The sequence below is a fragment of the Stegodyphus dumicola genome, chromosome 8 (assembly GCF_044657685.1).
Source record: "Stegodyphus dumicola isolate Sdum_Otavi_A_Nest chromosome 8, ASM4465768v1".
Classification (NCBI taxonomy): Eukaryota; Metazoa; Arthropoda; class Arachnida; order Araneae; family Eresidae; genus Stegodyphus; species Stegodyphus dumicola.
The window spans coordinates 153,439,714-153,461,413 of record NC_140775.1 but is presented as its reverse complement, the minus strand read 5'-3'; the positions used below and the strand labels follow the sequence as shown (position 1 = coordinate 153,461,413).

The following is a 21,700-nucleotide window of genomic DNA, read 5'->3' as shown; positions in this document are numbered from 1 at the left end:
TAGCCGTGATGCTCTGAAATCTCGGGAAACAACCACACATAGTATAAATCCAGCGGATACTTACGCTTGCTTAATTTTGCCAATGACAGGGTGCCATCGAGTATCTCTTGCAAGTATCAATTATCTTTTGTTTGATAGTAAATCATCGCATAAAGTTTTCAGTTTCAACTTTGTAGCAATGTTTATTAATGTGGTAAACTTTTTAAATGATGATGTGGTTTGTCATTGATCATTTCTGTCAAATAACTTAAAGTAAATTTTTTTCTCTTCAGGCAGAAGGACAAAAGACTCACAAGGAGGAGAGTGTACACTGATCAAACAATGAAGATTTTTAACCCTTTTTTTGGGGGGAGGTGTTTCAGTCAAAACATGAAATCAATTTTTAACCCTTTTTTATTGACTCGTTTTTGTGAAATTTTTCACACAAAATTTCATAGTATTTCTCCCAATACATGGAATGACAATACAATATTTTACAAATTTCTCAAAATTTGATATATAATAAATATCGTTTATTTAATTTTGTAATTATCTTGCATATTCTTATGCAACGATCAAACTAACCATTATACGGAATTTTGATCTTTATACCATCGGACAGATCGCTAAATAATCTTTCAAACAAAGCACCGCCCAGACGGAAAAGTGGTTATTGACTCTGATTGCCGTACCGAAGAACCCGGGCTCGAATCCCGAAGAAGGCCATGGATGTAAATTGTCTATCCCTTCATAGGATGCAAAGGCGGCACACCTATTAGGTGCTTCCATAATAAAGTTCCTACCGCTTCCGGCCTTAACTAGTGGCTAAACACCTATAATAGTTAGTGCCCGTCATTGCGGGAAAAAAATATTCCAAAAATGTTTATTCAGAATTACTGATTTAATTTGCCCAATTATATCATTAAAAAAAAATCTTTCGATTTTTTTTTAGCTATTTTGCAATTTCGATCTTTCGATTTCTTTAGCTATTATGCAATTACTAAGGGTAATGGGATAAGTTAAGTTTAAATGCACCGAAAAGTAAACAACTAATTTTTTTCTTAGTCCAAAGGGACTTTGTCACTGAAGGATTATTGTTTTCGTTTTGCGATTTTGCGTTGAATCACTATAAATGGCTGTTTCACTTTTCAAACTGTTGCCACCAAATGTTAGAGTCCTGCATTATATTTGAAGAAATTGAATAATGAAAAATCTGCATAAATGTAGATATATTTCTCGCATTGTGATAAAACAACGGTACAACGGTAAAAATAGGCTCATTTAAAAATTATTTTGCGACATTGCTATTGAACTGAATTTTATGGTTTAAGTGCAAAGAACATGGCATTTAATAAATAAAGGTAACACACAAAATGTTAAAAAAAAAAAGCCCCTTTGGACATTTTTTAAAATCTGAAACCTTTCAGATTTTTTCACTAAGCTTTTATTTATCATAATATTCTTAGTCAAATGTGACTAAAAATAAAATGGGTGGCATATAAGTATTGCATTAGGAATATTAACAGAATTTCGGGAAGTGATAGTAGAAAAAGACATATATAAAGTATGATTACGATGATTACGTTAAATTTACTTAAATTTCTCTTTGGCAATGTTAATATAAAATATTTTATATATAGCAATGCTATAGTTTTATTTATTACGCGCATGTAATCAAAAATACTAAGATAGATTTTTTTTCTTTTACTGAAGCAAGAATTATATAGTTTATTATTTACGTAATGTATTTATAATAATGTGATTAATAATGTGATATAATAATGAAGGTAGTTATAATAATGTGAACATATATTTATTAAAACTTTTCATTTGAAATGCTGGTAATATAGGCAACATGATGTAGTAATTACATTAATTACATGAGTATTAAAAATGGACTACTTACCATGGAAAATACATCCTTTCCGTTTTAATATATTTGTGACAAAATTTGTGTATTACAAATTTATTAATAAATATAATTCATTAAAATTAATGAATGTTATTATATTGAATGAGTGTATTCTATAACCTATAAAAATATTTATGTGCATGTGAATTAAAAAGCTAGACAGTGCACCTAAAAAGCGCTTAAATGTTATGCTAAAAACACATATTTTTTATATTTATTATTCGAACTGGCTGAGAATATTTTATTAAAAACAAAAGGCTGAGAATATTCACCAAAACGGATCTAAGATTTCAAGGCTATATAACATATATCATTTGAAAGGTTATAAATGCCATTTTCAGGGCCATTGAAATGGACAAATTGCTACTGCGTACATTATTGCTAATTGACCATGAGAACTGAGCCCGTAATAACAAGGAAAATGGAAATCGTAAATAACTTTTATTCTTGTATAAAATTAATTTTTGTTTTGTTTCTTAATCCTCTTTATTTTATTAGACAGCTAATCTAGGCCAAAATGCATTTTTTAGAACATAAGCTTGTTTGTTAAGGACATTGTCATCAAAACATTATTACTAGTTCCTTGAAAGATGTTGCCAACAGAGGAAGTGTAATTTGAACATTTTGTTTTTCACACGTCAAATTTTCACTTCATGAGAAAATTATGTTCGATCTTAAGATAAATAACTGGTGCCAATCCGTACAATGTGAGGTATTTTATTTACTTTGTATGTTAAAACAGCACATCACTTATAAATTAAGAAAGCGAGCGATTTAAAGACGATAGATACTTTGAATTCCATTGGTTGAAAAAAGTAAGTTTGCATAATCGACTGCTTCATTCCTTACTTTTTACTAGAAGCGTGTAAACTGGCCATTATAAGTTGGTGTGTTCTAGAAGCACGATTACAGACAAGAGTTTTCCGGTCAATAATAGCATTTAATGCAAGTTTTAAAGTTTCTTGTTTTCAGTATAGTGTCATAAAATGGAAATGGAGCTATTAATATTATTTAAAACAGTTATAATTAATTATCTTTCATATCTAGTCGTTTCCTCTTTCGTTTGTAAAAGTATTAGGCGACAGATTTATGGAATGTTTCGCAATAATGATTATATAAAAACATTTAAAAAGAAGTTGAAGAAAATGGTGTTTAATGGATTAAAAAAATTCACTTTATAGTATATTATAGTATTTTTCATTTGTCTTGAAATCAGCTAAAAGAAAAAATAAATTTTAAATTTATTACAAATTATCTGGGAAGCGCAGGGTCGAACGACTAATAGTACTTTATCATTTATTAGTGACAATAAATTTTATTGCTTAATTTGATAAGAAGAAACCCTTTATAATTTCTTATATTATATATATTTTCTTTAACATTTCTGTCTAATTCTTGTCTGCACATAACATCTGCATCAAAAACAAAAATTGATGCTATCGATAAAAGCATAAATACTGCAATATTCTGTATTTTTCTTTCTTTTAATTAAAATGCAAGCTTGGTTTCCTTGGGTGGCCTTTAGACTGCAATGAATGGCATTTTCATTTAAAAAGGGAAGCAAAATATTTATATTATTTTTTACTAGTTTAATACTTAAATTTCAGTTAGCAAAATCTGATGTCTTTACAATTTCCGTTTCGTAAATAAGTAAATATTTCTTGCTATAAAAAGAATTTTATTCCAATTTTTTTATTATCTTTCGCGTTTCATATGACAAAGTGTACATTCGGTTATGAAGCTTTTCAAGCATTAATTTGGAATTTGAAGTTTCAATTTGAAACTTTTTTCCTACATAAATGCAGTATTTGTAACAATAATTAATGATTTTTTTTAAATTGTGTTGATTATTTATAGGCTTTTCCTTAAATCGGTTCCTATTTTCTTTTTAGGGTTGCAATCATATAAATCTTTTGTTGCAATTAATGACTAAATTCCCCAATAATATGTGTACTCAGTTACAATTTGTTAAAAGTTACTTTTATGCATATTACACAAAAAGGAAACGTTTTGTATAGTAGTGAAGCACAAATTGCGCTATTCCATCTGCTTAAAACTTCCGGTACTTCGAGAGGAGAAAATAGGACGCGTGTACCAGCTGCTTGGGGACGTTCCGTTTTACCTAACCTTCGCCTTTTATCCTCTAAAAAATAAGGGTTCTGCACAGGTATTTTGTCATGCGAAAGTTAGCCATCCGGTAACGGGTATCATAGTCGGCTCCTCCCCCTCTTTCTCCCGCCATTTTTAGTCCGAAATGAAATTGATGTACAGAAAGAATAATTTTAATAACGTATAAAATTTACTTTTAATTTTAAATTCGATTATTAACTGTAATTTATATATTAAAAAAAGTTAAAAGTCAAAATACCCTTAAACTTTTACTTCCTCCAATATTTAATGCGGCATTTTCTTTTTCGTTCTGACTTTTTAGAGATTTTGAATTATATGCATATAATGTATATGTATATAGATATAAAATAAATATTGCACTGAATTATTCCGAAAAATTTGAAGAATAAATTTTTTAAATAATTATTTTTGTAAATGTTCTCATTTGAGACCGGTATGTAAATTTTAAATATTCTTTATTATCATGCATAAAGCAAGCAAATCATCTTTTGCTCAATTAGCAATTTTCAGTCTTATTTCTTAAGAATTACAGCTAGTAACATCTTAAGAATTAAATATATTGTAGAGACAATAGTTTTTTTTTTTTTTTTTTTTTTTTTTTTTTTTTAGTCCAAAGGGATTTGAATCCCGAAGGACTATTAGTTTCGTTTTGGCATTTTGCGTCCGACGGATAAATGTCGGTTCACTTTTCAAACTGTTGCCACAAAATGTTAGAGTCCTGCATTATATTTGAAGAAATTAAATAATGAAAATCTGCGTAAATGTATGTATATTTCTCACATTGTCATAAAATAACGGTACATAGAGTCATCGAATTTTGAATAACGTAATCCTCCAACGAATATGAGCATGTGGAAGACCAAATTTGAAATTTGAAATTTGTTTTATGATCGATTTCCTATTTTTTAAAACTTTGACGAATTTTTGATTAACAAACTCAAGGATTTCAAAGCGAGCAATGGCAACGTTGTGCAGAAAAAACATTTTTATCTCCAGCTCGTGAGTCTCTGTATCGGAAATTCTAAAGATATGCTCGTTTTAAAACTATTTTGCGATATTGCTGTTGCACTGGATCTTATGGCTTAAGTGCGAGGAACATGATATTTAATAAAAAAAGGTAACACACAAAATGTTAAAAAACGCCCCTTTGGACGTAATTTAAAATCTGAAACATTTCATTTTTTTTTTTTTTTTTTTTTTTTTAAACAGGAGACGCGAGGACACTCGACTCGAACCTAGTACATTTTCGTATAAAAAAAAGTATTTTCACCTACAAAGAAGAACTGTTTTAGTGGAATTTAAGCAAAGAATATTTCTGCTTATTCGATTTTACTTTTATTTTTATTAAGAACTAGCAACTTCGCTGCCAGCCTTCGTCTGGCTTTTAAATGTACCGGAAAAATGGCTGAAGGGAACACCAAACGTTAAATTTAAAAACTGCGTAGAAATTTACTCTGCAGAACAACTTCATAAAAAAAAAGTTATTACGTATAACAAAATTACAATGAAATAAGCAATATCCTTTAATACAAATATTAATTATCCTAATAAATAAATTAACCAACTTCCCTTTGCAAAATCTTAAGAACTCAAATGGTATAAAGGAGGTTAAGAACTTTGTTTCCTAAAAAAATCACTCAAAACTTTTCAATATCTTAAAGACAGTGAAATGAGCAATAAATAACAAAAAACAAAAAATTATGAAAAGCAAAGTATAATTATTGATATTTTATCTTATATTTTGAAAAGAAAAAAATTACAATGAAATAAGCTATATCCCTTAATACAAATATTAATTATCCTAATAAAAAAATTAACCAACTTTCCGTTGAAGAAAAAAAATCGTGCAAAACTTTTCAATATCTTACAAATAGTGAAATAAGCAAAAAATAACATGAAAGAAACTCAAAAAACAAAAACTTCCGCGTAGAATTCTCTGCCGAATAACTTTATAAAAAAAATCAATAAAAATGCATTATATATATAAAAAAATGACAATGAAATATGCCAATCTCTTAAAAACAGTGACATAAGAAATAGGATGAAACATTGTTGCCAAACCTAGATTTCTAAAAGAATGAAACTATTCAAAATGATGTGATTTCATCAAAAATCTATCAACAACAATATGAAAGGAAATTGTTGCCAAAATCACATTTCTAAAGATGTGAGATGTGAGAAATGTACACGGAAGCTTCATTTAAAAAAAATTTTAAGAATACAAAATACTATCATTTTTCCAAAATTCTTTTTGCAAAAGCAGTCGCAAGGATGAAAGTTTAACGTGTCCAAAAATCAAAGAAAAATAAACAGTACATTTTTAAAAATAAACCTTTTTAGAAAAAATCCCGTTGAAAAGGTGTTAAGCTCCCTTTGTTAAATAAATTCGTATATAATCGATTTATTGAAAGACGAAATTTATTTTAAGTTCGTAAAATAGCCAAGTGCCTACGTTTCATGACGATGTGAAAATGGAGTGTGTAGAGTAAAATCTCGCTTTCCTATAGCCCATATGTCTCAAAATGACGCGATTTCGTCACAAAACATAAAATTAAAAAAATTCTGATTCGAATTTCGAAAAAATCACTTCGAGGTGCACTGGCTCTTGTCTAGATGCACCTATGTACCAAATTTCGAAGCCGTGGATCTATTAGCTTACGCTCAGAGCGAACGAAAGACACACACATACAGACAGACTCTTTCTTTTATTATATGTAGAGAAGATAGCAGAGACGCTAACTTTTTCTTGCCGAATAAGAATTTCTGTTAGATATCAAGTCACAGTGGAAATGCTTGGTACTATTGGAAACTAAGACATAAAACTACTTCAGTAATCAGCTCCAATAATCTGTGTATTTTTTATCTGTATGAATACATTTTCTGATTATATCATTTCGGTTTATTTTAATCAAACTAAAAACATTTGGTTTACAAGATGACAACATTTTTCTCCCTCCCAACATATTAAGCAGAGCATATTGACTTGGAATAACATAATAATTTGACAACTAGTTGACTTATGAAAATATTATTATTAGCAGTTTTGTAATTATTATCGGCATTTGTGTAAATAATTAAAATCTGTATCATCATTTTCCCCCTTTAATAAGCTGAAGTAACGTATTTTTCTGATTAAAAAAGCATTATATATAAAATTAAACTAAAGTTTTTGACTTTATATTTTAGTTATTGCTTGTTTTATTGTTCTGTAAATACGTCTTTCCTCTAAGTGGAACAAGACTGCAGAATCCCCTTCACTATTGAGGTATGTCTGTTACCTTTTAATTGACTATGAATAACGTTTTTTAAAGAAGGCTTCGAATTCATACTCATTAACTGATACTTATATATTATAACAAAACCATCTCAGTAAAAGATGCCAGATTTTCAGATGGCGTCAGCTGATTTCAGAATAGCCACCATTTGCATAACAATTCCTTAGTTTTAAGGAGAAAACAGCCATTTTGGTATGCGTTCTTTTTATTATATTTCAAGTCCAACGGCTTATGCGTCGATAAACAATGATATTATTTGTCTTAAGCTCAATTTAAAATGTGTACTTCTGGCATTTGCCTGTGAATGAAGAAACTGAGCTATAATTTTACAGGAATACGCATTTTTCCACAGAAAGAATACTTTGAATTTAAAACGATGACAACGAAATTAACATTAAAATGGGAGGATGTATGTAAGTAGGGGGTTTATTGGCTGATTTTCGGGATAAACTAAAACATAAAATAGGCCTGGAATAAATAATTTTTCTGCCATTATGAGTCATCATTCGTCTCTTCTGTACAAATCACCAAACTACAACAAGGTGGTTGCGCCACCTTGTTGTAGTTTGGTGATAACTTGCCAAGGGATATGTATTAGCCAGAATTTTAATTAAAATTCTTAAATCATCCGAATTGAATACGTTAATATTGAATATTTAAAAGATTTAAAATTATGGACAGCTTTTCAGAGGTGGTACAACAATCGAGTCCATTCCTGGCTATGATCATTCCTAATGTCTTCATAAGAGTGTAAGCAACTTCACATGATATTCAATGAACTATAATATATCATGTCATAAAACCATAGAATAAATTCCACCATTACTTCTGTACTAACTGGAAGCAACTACTTGAAGTATCAACATTTACATTTTTGTCAAAGGTTATGTATGCAAGCTACTTATCGAGGGTTAATCGTCCAGCAGCCTACAGCTGCCCTTCGTTGGGGAGCACAAAAAAAGGTGAAGAAACAGCAACAAAAACTGATCTTAATTTCAAGATCCTAGCTGCCGCGAATGATTTGTAGAATGGACGTGCACTGGGATTGCGTGACGAAATTCATTCTATGTTTCTTTTCAGGCTGGTTACAGTCCTCTCCACCAGGCGGCAACCGAAGGTCACGAAGAAGTGGTAAAGCTTCTGCTCAAGAATGGATGTCATGTCGATACTCAGGATGAACTGGTTCGTAATCGTTTTTGATATCTAAATGCATAGTCGCTCATTTCAAAAGCAATTTTTTTTTCTTTTTTTAAGTAACATTTTGTAAGATACCTCCCAGGCAAGCACCATGGCCATTAATAGTGAGATATAACTTGCCAAGGGATAACTTTTTTAACCTTGTTTTGAATAGACGAAGAATGCAAAGAGAATGTAATTTTGTGCTAAGATAAATAAAGTTAGGTTGTAATTTATTTTATCAGCTTCGAAATGCCGTGATATGGACTGTGTGCGTGCTCATTCTGTTGCTTTGTCTTATTTTTATTCCCAATTTTAAGTTTAATTTCAAACCACGCTAATGTTTATAAGAAACCTTTTCCTTCTCGAAACTATTGGAAAGAAATGGGCTCTTTCAAATTTTTGCATTATTTTAAATGTGAAGTTGAAATTTACTTACTAAATGCAACTACTAAATGCGTACTAAATGAAGTTGTTAAATGCAGTCAATGATCTCTGCCCTAAATTCAGTCACGATATTTAACGTCTGTGTTTTTGCATTTAAGCCGGAACGATTCTGATGATGTCTGACGATCATTATCGGATCATTTTCTATCAAAAATTCAAATCATTCCGATTAAATTTCACTATTTACTTTCAACTCCGTACAGTGGAGTAGCAAGCGTAACTGGCGCCCGGGGCAAAATACCTTTTTGGCGCCCCCCCCCTCGAAAAAAACACAGTGATATGATGAAAATCTTGTTTGGAGAAATCATTTTTGTTGGAGAAATCTTGTTTTTAAAATCATTTGGCTTCCCTCTGCGAGCGGCGCCCGGAGCATCATACACCTCCTTGCCCCCCCCCTCTCTACGCCACTGACTCCGTATTGCTGTTAAAACATATACATTTGTTTTAGTATATTAATTAAGCTATAGCAGTTCATCAAATAAGACTTTATGTTTTAAAGTTAAGAAAGAAAATTATGATGTCTTTGATTTGAATTTAAGTAACATTTGAAAACAACAAAAAGGTTGCAAAATAATTTTTTAAATTATATATACGCAATGCAAATATGATGTTTTTAATATTTTTAAGAGTTATTTTTGAACTGTCTGAAAAATTAATCGTAAATAAATGTAAGCTCGTTTGTAGTGAATCAAAAAGGTAAAACAACCTAATTTTAATCAAATAGAACTAAATATGTGAATCGCAGAAAGAGAATCAGAAACATGCGAGTTTCACGGCTGAAGTGCAGAATCGCCCACTTATTTGGCGCTTTTTACAAGAGTAAGAAGAATTGGATTTTTGTCAATTTCCTTTGACTTTTTAATATCGACCTATCGAAAATAGATCGATGTGTACATGGTCAAAGGGAATGCGCAATGCCGAGTTTGTGAAATTCTGTGATTTTTTTTAAGTGAAAATAGGTCGATATGTACGTGGATACCGAGTTCGCGCAATTCTTAAAAACGCGCCAAGCAGTGGGTGATTTTGCACTTTCCCCCTTATGGGCACAATGTGTTTAAAATAAGAGAGATTTGCCTGTTTCACTATACTGATATATGCGATATATTGTGATATGTATTAAATTGCAGAAAAATTCATAATCAAAAATGATGTTACAATTATTATTCAAGTATTAGCATCAGAGATACTGTTGATACGCCAGAGAAGGAACATTCGATCTTAAAGCATTGTTCGAATATAAGGTCTATAACAACGATGCATCGTTGTTAAATATTCACAATAAAAAAAGTTTAATCTTAAATCATGATAGTACTAACATCATTGTTCTATTAGTGATTTCACAAACAAGCGTTTTTATAACATTCTATACATTTTCGAAATTTTTTTAAAATTAATTTTTATAAACTGAACAGTGGTGTTTTATTAATAAATCTTGATTATGCATAAAATATTTAAGAATTCTTTTTGTGGGATTTCATAAAAAATCATCGAAGGAATAAATGAATTTTTTTTTTTTTTTAATGTTTAAAAGCTGTTCGTTATTCCTTAGGATTCAATAAAACAGGATAAGAAACAAGTTCATAACTGGAACTTTCTTCTAGAAGTGCATTACAAAAATTAAAATTTTCCATAGTTTTGTTTGCAGTGTCACACGATCGAAGTTTTCATAAATGATAGCTTTTTTATTTGATTTATTTCTTTAACAGGAACTATAAAACGACCAGCTGTTTAAGAGATATTTAGTTGAGCAATCTTTTTGAAACGTCATTTGTGTCTGTTTGTTTATTTATTTATTTTGTACATCTTTGAGGTGTTTAAGGAGCAGTTAATTTACAGTCCATTGAGAATTGTTCTACACGAAAGGACTGGTAAGAAGAATAAAATGCGTGTGTTTATTTTTCAGTTTCTTCCGCTTCTCGTGGCAACACTCGATAATGGAGTCAATTAGAGTGGTGAAAGTTTACGCTTGAGTTCTTCCCGCATCACTTCATTTTCCTGTATTTTGCGTAATGAGGGGTGTCGAGACTATAGAGCTTCTAAAGGACAATGAATTTCAGTATCAACACTATTCTATACTTAAAACTCGAAAACAGTTCAGATTTTTTTTTTTTTTTTTTTTTTTTATAATTCACACTGAGTATTTGTGAAAAGTATTAGGTGTTTGAAACGAAGTGTACCTTGTTTTCAAAACAGAGTCCTGAGAACTTATTTTTCAGTTTTGCATTTTATGTTTTACATCTTATTTACATAGATGTTGTTATATTTTCCTGTTTATAATTTTTCGTTGCTTTGAGAAGTACTCTCTTTTCCCTTTGCTGTAGAACAGATAAGAACTAGCTCTTAATTTTGTTTACTGTGTCACTCAGTTGTAATAAAAATAAATCAAACGGTTGAAGAAGCTGAGAAGAATTGTAAATAGTTTTATTTAGAAATATTTATGTCAAGGGATGGAGAAAACTATGGAACAGCAGTCTCAGAACGCAAAACAAAATTTCGAGAGATTGGTAGAATAATAACAATTATAGAATTTTAATCTCAACCAAGCGGAAAATGTTTGTTTCCTTAGAATGGCAATATGATAAATTCGGATTTTTTTACTTTTTCTAAACAATTTTTTTTTTTCAAAATATTACTTGAAAACTAATTTACGCTAATAAAAAAACGGCGGAGGAGAAAAGAAAAAGACTCGAAAGCAAGATAAATTTTTATTCGTAAAAACCATTAGTACTAAAAAGGAAAATATCGAGAAAATCCAGTGAACGAACTTCGAAATAGGTATATTATCCCTTTATGGTTTCATAGTTTTAGTTTAAAAATAAAATTGGAAAAAAGGGAAAAACTTGCAATCCGAAAACACAAATAATACCTTTTATAGTATCTTTTACCGGAGAGTTTACCATAAAAAGTTTAGAAACTATACGTGATTAAAAAGTATGAAAAAGCAGTTACTCATATTTAGTTTTTCGTCTTAAATAATATTTATTACTGCTAATTAATGGAAACAAATCTTTGCCTTTGAATAAAACTAAAACTAAAATTAAAAATGTTTTCGGATTATATATATATATATAATTCAAAATATCAAAAATTATATTATTATTTACATAGCATCACAAATAGAACGCTTATAATCTATATATTACTACAAAATTCCATAGTAAGCATTTGTTTCATTCTGAGTGCAAGTGATAGCGTACACAAAAGGGAATAGTTAGAAATTTTGTTGTAGGCCAATTAAAAAGTGTTAAAAATCTATTTTGCTTGTGATAGTTGTAATATAAAATGATATTAGTTGCAAAATAGTGTTGTAAAGCCCATGCAAAATGATTTTTAAATTGGTTAACTTAATACTGTATTAAGCAACTTGTTTTTTTTTATTTATATGTACATATTATTAAAGGCAAATGAAAGATTGATAGCAAATTCTGTTTTACCGCGTACATGATTAACAGTATGATCCAAAAGGTGTAGTATAATCTATTAATTAAAAATTGAAAAGAAAATAGAATTTAATTTTAAGTATCTGTTTTCAAAGTTATATCTCGGTTAGCCGACGAGGAGTTAAGCGGCAAAGCCGCTGGACACTGGTAATTCGACTCAGGTTCAAATTCCAGTCAGCGAGCTGGCTGTATGGGAAGTTCCGTTGCTTTTCTCATATATAACGTGAATATAAGTCAGTTTTTCTTTGAAAGGAATTCATAAAATAATAACTAAAAACACCCGACAGTACATGACTATCTTGATCTAACCTTGAATGAAAAGTATAAAATGCCTAACGAATATGAACCAAACCCTTAAAAGCGAAACAAATATTCTTCGATCGAAAATGAGAATCAAAGTAATACCAACTCATTTCTATGAACTTTATGCCCAAAGAGCGGGCGAAGTGTTACTGCTGCATTTTGCTGGGCTACTAAAATGCCTGTGCTAGAATATGCATCATGTAAAGACAAACTATCGAAAAGAATATGACTGGCTTCTTTCTTCTTAACCATGTTGTTGTTTCTAATGCTCACTTGTCTGACCTATAGTCAGCCCAAGTCCACGAAATTCATCGTGGTAAGGAGCGCAAGTTTACACCTGTCGTTGGCAACAGCCTTCAGCACCTTACAGGTGACAGTGCGATTTAGCTCAGTTCCGCCTCCAATTTTGATAGAGAGCACCCCGAGGGGCAGGTCCGAGGGTCTTCCACCCCTCTTCCCCTACCAACAGCCTCTCGAGAAGACTCGTCGCATACTTAGAGTGCCCCCACGCGGCACGGACAGTATACATTTACAAACATCCATGCCTTCTCCGGAATTCGAGCCCGGGCCCTTCGGCACGGCAGTAGCGATGCTAACCACTATACCGACTGCGCGGCTTTCTTAACCGCAATGACCCTAGTTACAAAGTTGGTACCATTCGATAGCCTTTGGCTAAAAACCGATTTGCATTTTATTATTACAGATGGTTATTCTCGAGACGCAGTTTTAATATGACTGTTTCCTATTTCTCAAAATCGAAAAATCTGTTAAAGAGTGTTTTTTTTTTTTTTTTTTTTTTATGGTGTGTTTGCCACTCATAAAGCTAAGAATTTAGGAAAAGCAGCTTTAAATGGTTGTTAAGAGTCATTCTGTGTATTTTATCATACAAAACACTAAGCGTAGATTCTAAAAGAAGCTGCTTTAAATAAATTAAGATTGGTAATTTAACAACAGTAATTATTTTGATCTCGTTTTCAAATTATACTCGTAGTACCTTATAATAATGACGAGTACATTCGGATCTTTTTTATACATCATTTGTTATGCATCATCGACCGTAGAATGGCTTTTAATATTATATAATTAAAAAATCATATTTGCTTAAACGATTTTTAATTTTAATAATTGGCATTAGAACCAGGATTATTCCAGAAGAAGATTGAGTGGAAAGATTAGTAATTATTACATGATCTCATCTTAGGAAAAACAATAAAAAATTTCAATTAATAAAAATTTATTTTAAAAAACCCCAATTTTAAAAATTTCCATGCACATATTTTCTTGATTATTCACTTTTATAAATCGATAATTAAAAAAAAAATATTTTTACAGCATGGCAACACGGCACTTCATGAAGCAGCCTGGAAAGGCTTCAGTCGGACGCTAGAAATTTTATGCAAGCACAGAGCTAACGTGTATATTAAAAATAACGTAAGTAAATTTTTGTGTGTATAATTCTAATTTACATTTATTTAAAACTTTTTCAGGATAAAAGAATCGCATGCTCTGAATTCGATGGCAAATGTGTGGGGGGCGATTGATATAACATCTTTAGTGACACAAGTCTTGCCTAGAATAAAATAAATCTCTCAAATTCTTCTAGCTAGCGAGATTCAACTGTTTGACAGTGTTCCTTGCAATAATCTTCTACTCCATAAAATATCCTCAGGGATCCGAAGATATTGGTATCCGGATATTTCATTAGTCTGCGAAATGTAATTCTGACTTTAACCATCTGTTACCATTCATATGAGCTGGATTCTGTTATTCTGTATGAGGCGTTACGATCGACTTCAGACGTATTTCAACACTGCTGCTACATAGCGAGTCGTACTTACACTGATCCCATATTAGCAGTATGTTTCATTCGTAAGCATCTTATGTAGGTATTCATCTTTTACGAACATTCTTCTTTGGTGTCTCCAAACTTTTTTCTAAATCGAAAGATTCTCATGTCAAGCATTTCCGTAACAGTGTCGAAAGACGAAAATTCAGCAGTGCCCTATCCGGGGTTTAATCTCCGGTCCTTACACTACTAGTCGGATGGGCTACCAATTTTACATAACAAGGCACACGAAAAAACAGGAAATTCCTTAAAACAGTACATAAATAACTAATTATTTATACAAAGGAATATTAAAAAGATCAGTATGCTGTTTCTTTCTCGGTACTAACAGTATCTGAAAGCCTATATTTTACAGCTTTCAGGGGTAGTTTAAAGTATGAATAGTATAATGAATAATCGTTAGATGAAGGACGAGGGTGCAGATGAAGAGTCAGCAATTTGAGAAATAGGAATTTAGAATGTTCCGTGTTGTCTCATTTCAGCTATTTCCAGATCAAAATTTGTGCAGGCAGCAACAAAAAATCGCGGTGTTTAAAGGTTTTCTTTCTTTCTGCAGGTATTCTGGATGGAAAAGTATTAAAAAAAAGCGTCATAGTTAGGAAACAATTCAAAGGGAGCGTAGCTCAATTCTGTTATGTGCCTACCTGGATTGATTTCACTGTCATCAAGTCTGTTCTGCTTCTTCGCCATCGAATGTTTATTAGCAAGAAAATCCTCTCATTGTTTGTTTTGAAGGCAGAATTTCAAAAATAAAATTTACTTTTAAGTAATCCGAAATAAACTGTATGCTTAAGAAGGAAAACTGAAAAAAGGAGAATTTTTTAAGTAGAAGAGAAAATACTTACTGCAGCCGGAAAAGGGAGAAATGTCTTCTATTTGAATATATAGTGACTCTATTTAGCAGGTGGGTTGAACAAAAAACAAAACATTTCCTTAAATATGGCTTAACATTTCGTTCACAATGAAACGCATATTTTTAAAATATTAATAAAATAATGAAACTGTTTTATTAAAAACTATAAGGTATTTCTCCCGCCTTCTTACCGTGCCTTCGAAGTGTAGTGGTCTGTCCGCTGGGCCCGTATTCGAAAGGTCCGTTGTTCGATTCCCGGCTAAGGCGTTGCTAATTTTTCAAGTCTCCTGCTTAAAAAAAAAAAAAAAAAAAAAAAAAACCCTAATGTCTCTACAAAACTATGACAGTAGCATCACTTAAAATTTTCATTAAACTATTTCACTGTGTAAAATAGTTTATGATAATAATTTTGAATGTAAAATAAAATAATATGTATTACAAAAGCAGTAGTACGTTTATTAAGGTATTAATTACAAGTTAATAATAAGAATACTTTTAATGAGAAATTTCAGCTTGATGTTTTTGATAATTTCATTTATATTTGGTCGTAAAAATGACTAATCTCATATCATCTTCTACATTTAACAGTATATATCTTTTTTTCGTTCTTATGTTGGTTAATACTGAAAATCCGAATTTCACACAAATAAGATGTAGAAAACTGTAATAATATTTTTACAGCTTTCTTGGACATCATGGAATAATCGCATCTAATGTTAACTTAAAATGAATTAATTGATTCTTCCGAATATTTAATAATAAAATTTCGATTATTAGAAAGCGAAATTAGTTCTTCCTCTTCGGCTCAATGTTAATTCAAATACAGAAGTCTTCGGCACCAAAAGCGACTTGGATACCACAATTGGCGAGCTTATTAATGTCTTAAAAACCGAATTTCGCCAATTCCCATGTGTACCGTATACTAGGATTAAACCCATTATAATTTTTACTATATACATTTCTGAAATTTGGCGGCGCACAGAAGTGCCGCGGCACAGTGGTCGAGAATCACTGTCGTATACACATTTCACAGTTACGTAAATTCTAGTCACATTTCCGGATTTCCGGATTCAGCTCTAACCCTGAATGGGAAGAATAAAATGGGAACTCCTCTCACCTACTCAATCGAGAGAGGCTGTTATGGGGCGGTTTCCAAGAAAGCTTCATCTGGAAAATCTTGAAATGGGGCATAACCGAATATTCTTAAAACCGTCTGTAAATGCAACTGGCATTCTTAACTGAAATGTTCCGTAGCAATAGCTTTAACAAAAGATGTCTGCACTTCTCTCTCTCTCTCTCTTTTTTTTTTTTTTTTTTTTTTTTTACAATTATAAATCTTCCTGTAGTTGGTTATAGTTTTATCAACCTTTCAGTATGTGTGTGTTGTGACGTGTCTGACAAGGACGTACTCACACACAGATCAAAGTCAGGACATTATATCAAGTCCTCTAACTAATTTTAGGATAGTGAAAAGCGCAGGGTAGCGTTATGTACCATCTTCAAACTATACTCCGAAAAGCGAACATTAACATAAACAATTTTACGTGCCTAATAACATACTTGTCGGTGTTATTCTATGGATCTGCTCCACACTGTCGTCAAAGGACATTTGAATATGCCTGCTTTGGAGCGTCACTACAAATATTCCATAAGCATCGGCCTTGGCCCCTTATAAGAGACGGTATGAAATTGCCGAATTCCGTTTTAATCTCAATGGAGACAGATCCAAGGATTGGAGAATAGATCCAAGGATCTGAGGATAGATCCAAGGATTTCCCACCTCTCTTGCTCTACCACCAAATGTTCGGCCCGCCAGTATTTTAAATGCCTCCATTCCGCTAAGACACTATACACTTACAAACATGCGAGCCCTCTAGGAGATTCGAGCCCTGGTTCAACGATATGCTGATAGTCAATATGCCGATCAGAGCAGATCTTTCATTCCTAGATTCATTGAAGTTATTTTTTTCTCTGTCATATCGGAATCTTCAGCCAGCTGCTTATAACTGAATACCCCGAGTTCTTCAACTTCGTGTTTCTCGTTCATGACTTAGACAGTTTGTTACTCCAGCTTTGTATCTTAGTACTTGTATCATATCATAAAGAAAACTATTTTAAATTAAATTTTAGACCACTCTTACATTAAATAATCCCAAGCTACAGAAAATCTACAAACGGCGGTGAAAAATGTATTAATTATAATATAGCCAAATTTAATTAGACTTGTCATAAAATTATATTTTTTAAATCCAATTGTTATATCATTGTATTCAGCCAAAAATAAGTATCTTTCGTTCATATAAATTATAGAGTTTCCTTCCATATGCTAAGTTCTTTTTTATTTGGAATTGTTGAAGAATACTAATGCTTTTATTGCTTGATTTCAGGGAGGATTTACGCCTTTACATCTCGCTTGCCAAAATGGACATAATCAGTGCTGCAGAGTTCTTCTTCTATCTGCTTGCAAGCCAGATGTTCGAAATAGTGTATGTTGATATGACTATATTTTAGATAAGTAACGATCTATGTGTGGCATCTGTTGGAAAACTGACAAAGCATGTTTTCTTCTCTTTAAAAATTATTTTCGATTCATTGCAAACATGCTTTGCTTTAGAACTGAGTTTTTAAATATTTTTAAAGGACCGATATTCATATGCATTTGAATTCAAAGCCTTCAAATTAATTGTCTCACAGTGATGGGAACAGAAGATAATTTAAAAGAGCAGATTTAGATATTTGCCATCATGGCCAATTAAACACATATTTCTTTACTCTTAAGAATCACTTTTAAAATAAATTACATATCACAACGAGTGCAATGAGCGTCTGTTCTTGAAGAACTGCATTGATACCGATAAAATTTTTAAATACATTTGAAACAGTAAGCGCTAGCAGGTTAACAGGGCAGAAATGCAATGAAAATGCGACGTATCTAAGAGGAAAGTTTAGGTCAACTTGAAAAAGTTATGGTTGCCAAATGAGTTAGTTTTGGATCATTTTATCGAAATTGAATAATATTTAAGCTTGTAATATCCTAGCTAAAATAGAATTCTTAGAAAGTTAGAATACTGAAGAACTACGTAGCGACTATTCGCTGAGTTCTTGATATATAAGTAACAACTCTAAAGAAGGGCTGAAATACCCTTTTATTCTAACTTAAAACAGATGGTCCCTCTCGGGCGTACAAGAAGCCCCCACTTGGGCTTTAACTTGAAATAGAAAATATAAAATTAACTAAGGCTAGATTTATTTCAGCCGAAGCTGCACAAAATCAAACTCATGTAGTTAGCCCTTATGTAGGGATCACCGGTATACTAACAGGCACGTACAGCAATAGAATACCAAGCTTTAACTAACAGCAGCAACGTGGTTGAAAGGCACATCACGCTGTGCTACTGAAGTAACTCAGACCTCAGATTAAATATGCGTTTCTACCTTATTTGGATAAATCGTAATACTAAAAACTCATTCTGAAAGGGAAATGTAGATCTGAAATTAGAAGGTAAAGGAAGGGCTTGTTCCAAAATAAAAATAACTGTTAGGAAAATAAAGTAAAACTACAAGCTTCAAAAATTATTATTGGTTGAAACCTTAGATAAGTTATCTCTGTCATGAGCTTTATGTAAGTGTCATATGGTGGCTATTAATTTTAAAATGATGCGGTTTAGAGAGGTTTATTATAAACAATTACTGTTTTTAGGACAGAAAGGAGAAATAACCTAATTAAGATGGAGAGTTAAGGAATTGTTATAAATTAGTTAGAATTTTTGCTTGCATTTTTTTATCTTAGAATTTTAAGCTGCACTTAAATAAATGCTCGTATTTTTAATTTTATTCTGTTGCATTCTGTATACTATCTACGAATACTGACAATGAACGTATAATACTTCACAAGGAAGCTTTTATAAGTTGCTAATTTAATCGAAAATTTTAATTTTTCTCTCTTTTTTTCCAGCAGTATGGTGATTCGCCACTTCACACGGCTGCTAGGTACGGCCATGCAGGGGTCCTGAGGATATTAATCAGTGCATTTTGCAATGTAAATGAAACAAACAAGGTGAGTGGCAACTGCAGAAAGAAATATTTTTAATATTGGCTTCAATAGCAGCGCTAATTTTATATCCGATTATGAAAAATTATCCTCATTTTGCATTTTTGGGAGGCATTATTTTGCGTTACCTTTTCGTTTTATAGTTTACTGAACAAAATAATGAATGCAAAATGTGTATTGCACCACAGGAATAATTGTAATCGATGACATTATTAATTCAATCTCTTAAAAAATAAGGTTATGCTATTAAGCTACAAGGTCATCCCCTTGTGCTGTGGCATTATTTGCTTTAATGTCTTACAAATATGATTTTTCAAGTATAAATTTTAAAGTACTAAAAATTAAGCAAAGAAAAGAATATTCACGTAAAAAAACTGTTATATTGCAGTTGACGTCACACATAAGCTATTATTAGCCGATAAAATTTCACAACAACGATTTGAATGGAAATGTTCCAGAAATAATGTGCTAGGCAGAAGTCGTTTACCGCTCGCATTGGCAGAAGAGAATTTTTGTCATCTTCTATATCGTTTATAATTGGCTAAGTTATCTGAGCAAAATGTTGTGCATTGGAGAAAATCCTTAATGTGTCTCTGAGTAAAATGTTGTGCATTGGAGAAAACCCTTGAAACTGGTTCCCAAAAACAGTGTGGTCCAACTTTTAGCTACCCGAGGGCCAATCAAACATTAGTATAGGAAAGTGAGGGCCAGAGACATTAAAGAAAAAAAATGAATTACATGTAAATCACTACTTTAAAATATTACTTTATTTTACAGTCTAGAAATCAATGTGATGATTGTCACTGCTCGTTTGATACAAGGTTATCAATGTCCACTCTAATTTCAGAAAGGCAAAGTCTCAGGCTCGATTTCAGTGAAGCACTTTCAATGCGATTTCTCGTTTTTAATTTAATTTGTTTGACAGCAGAAAAATCACTTTCACACACATATATACTGCCAAACAACGATGACATTTGCAAAGAGAATTTATGCAGCTTGGGAAAACGTTCTTTAGAAATCAGTTTCCAGAAATGTTCAGTGACATCACACTTTTTATTTTTGGTAGAATGGATCTGCCTGAAGATTACAAATTTTTATATGAAGGTTACAAGGCACCTACCTCACTTACTTCAATCTCCATGGGGTTGTTTAACATTTAAAGTTTTTTTTAGGGAATCAAAATCCTCGAATCTGTCATGGAACTCTTTCTTGATATCAGTAATTATTTCATGAAACATATTAAACTTTCTGTCATTTTCTTCTTTCAGCCGCTGACAAAAAGGGAAGTGTGCTGTATAATTTGCCTTCAGTGCAATTTCCATTAGATTAAGATTTTCCGAAAGCTTTCAATATGTCCATAAAGCTGGGATATATTTTGATTTCTGTCTTGTAGTTTCAAGTTTAAAGTATTTAGATGGGTTGTCAAATCTGCCAGAAAAGCAAGATTATGTAAAACCTGGGTTTCTTCCAATTTTTCTAGATACTCGTGCCCAATGTTTTCTTTTTTGAGGAAAGCAAGAATTTTATTCCTCAACCCAAAAAACTGTTGCAGACAATTTCCAGCACTTAGCCAGCGCACTTGTCAGTACAGTGAAATGTAACCATACTCAGCATCCAAATGGTCCACAAATGCAATAAATGCTCTGTGTCTTTGGGATTTGCCTCCCCTTATTAAATTTACAATATTTACAACAGTTTTCATTGTCTGAGCCTTATAATTTTTATTATTTAATTTTACTTATATTTATTATTTTAAGCAGTAAGAAGGGTCTTTTTTTTTCAAATGTTTAACTAGCATTTTTTTTCCAGTAAAGAAGGGCAAGTGCCAACAAAATGAATAAGAGGGCCGCGTGCGGCCCGCGAGTTGGACCACGCTGCCCTTAAAGATAGAATATTTCTGAAAAAATTTGTCTATTTCATCTCTCACGCTCGGTTTGATAGCAGTTTTGCATTTAAAGTACAGAATTAAAATTCAGACAATAATTGGAAGATGAAAAAGGTAGATAAAATAAGGAGAGCTATACATAGCTAAGTAATTAATTTGATAAATAAAGATACACACCTCTTGCTATTCAAAAACAGCCGCGTTAGATACAGGATACATTCCTAGAAATTTTATACATAAGATAAAAGCATTTTGTTTTATTCTTCCTTTAATAAGCTTTTCCATTTGCAAGGTAGTCAACTGACTGGCTAGTTAATTATGACAAAACATTTCAAGATGTGTGTGGAAGACTCCGTATATATATTTTTTTCTAATAGAAACTGGCTGCCCTTAAAGATAGAGG

General features: G+C 31.7%; 1 protein-coding gene across 5 annotated transcripts in view; it reads left to right on the top strand.

Annotated features, from left to right (window-relative positions):
* Positions 1 to 21,700, top strand: part of dgo (ankyrin repeat domain containing protein 6 diego) — a 267,914-nt gene that overhangs the window by 224,767 nt on the left and 21,447 nt on the right. For 4 of the 5 annotated variants that reach the window (XM_035350579.2, XM_085822602.1, XM_085822600.1 and 1 more), the window contains exons 5-8: positions 8,377 to 8,478; positions 13,995 to 14,093; positions 17,749 to 17,847; positions 19,317 to 19,418. In XM_035350579.2, the coding sequence (XP_035206470.2) occupies positions 8,377 to 8,478; positions 13,995 to 14,093; positions 17,749 to 17,847; positions 19,317 to 19,418 (402 nt within the window). The remainder of the gene's footprint in view (positions 1 to 8,376; positions 8,479 to 13,994; positions 14,094 to 17,748; positions 17,848 to 19,316; positions 19,419 to 21,700) is intronic. The other variant, XM_085822603.1, reaches the window with a different exon arrangement.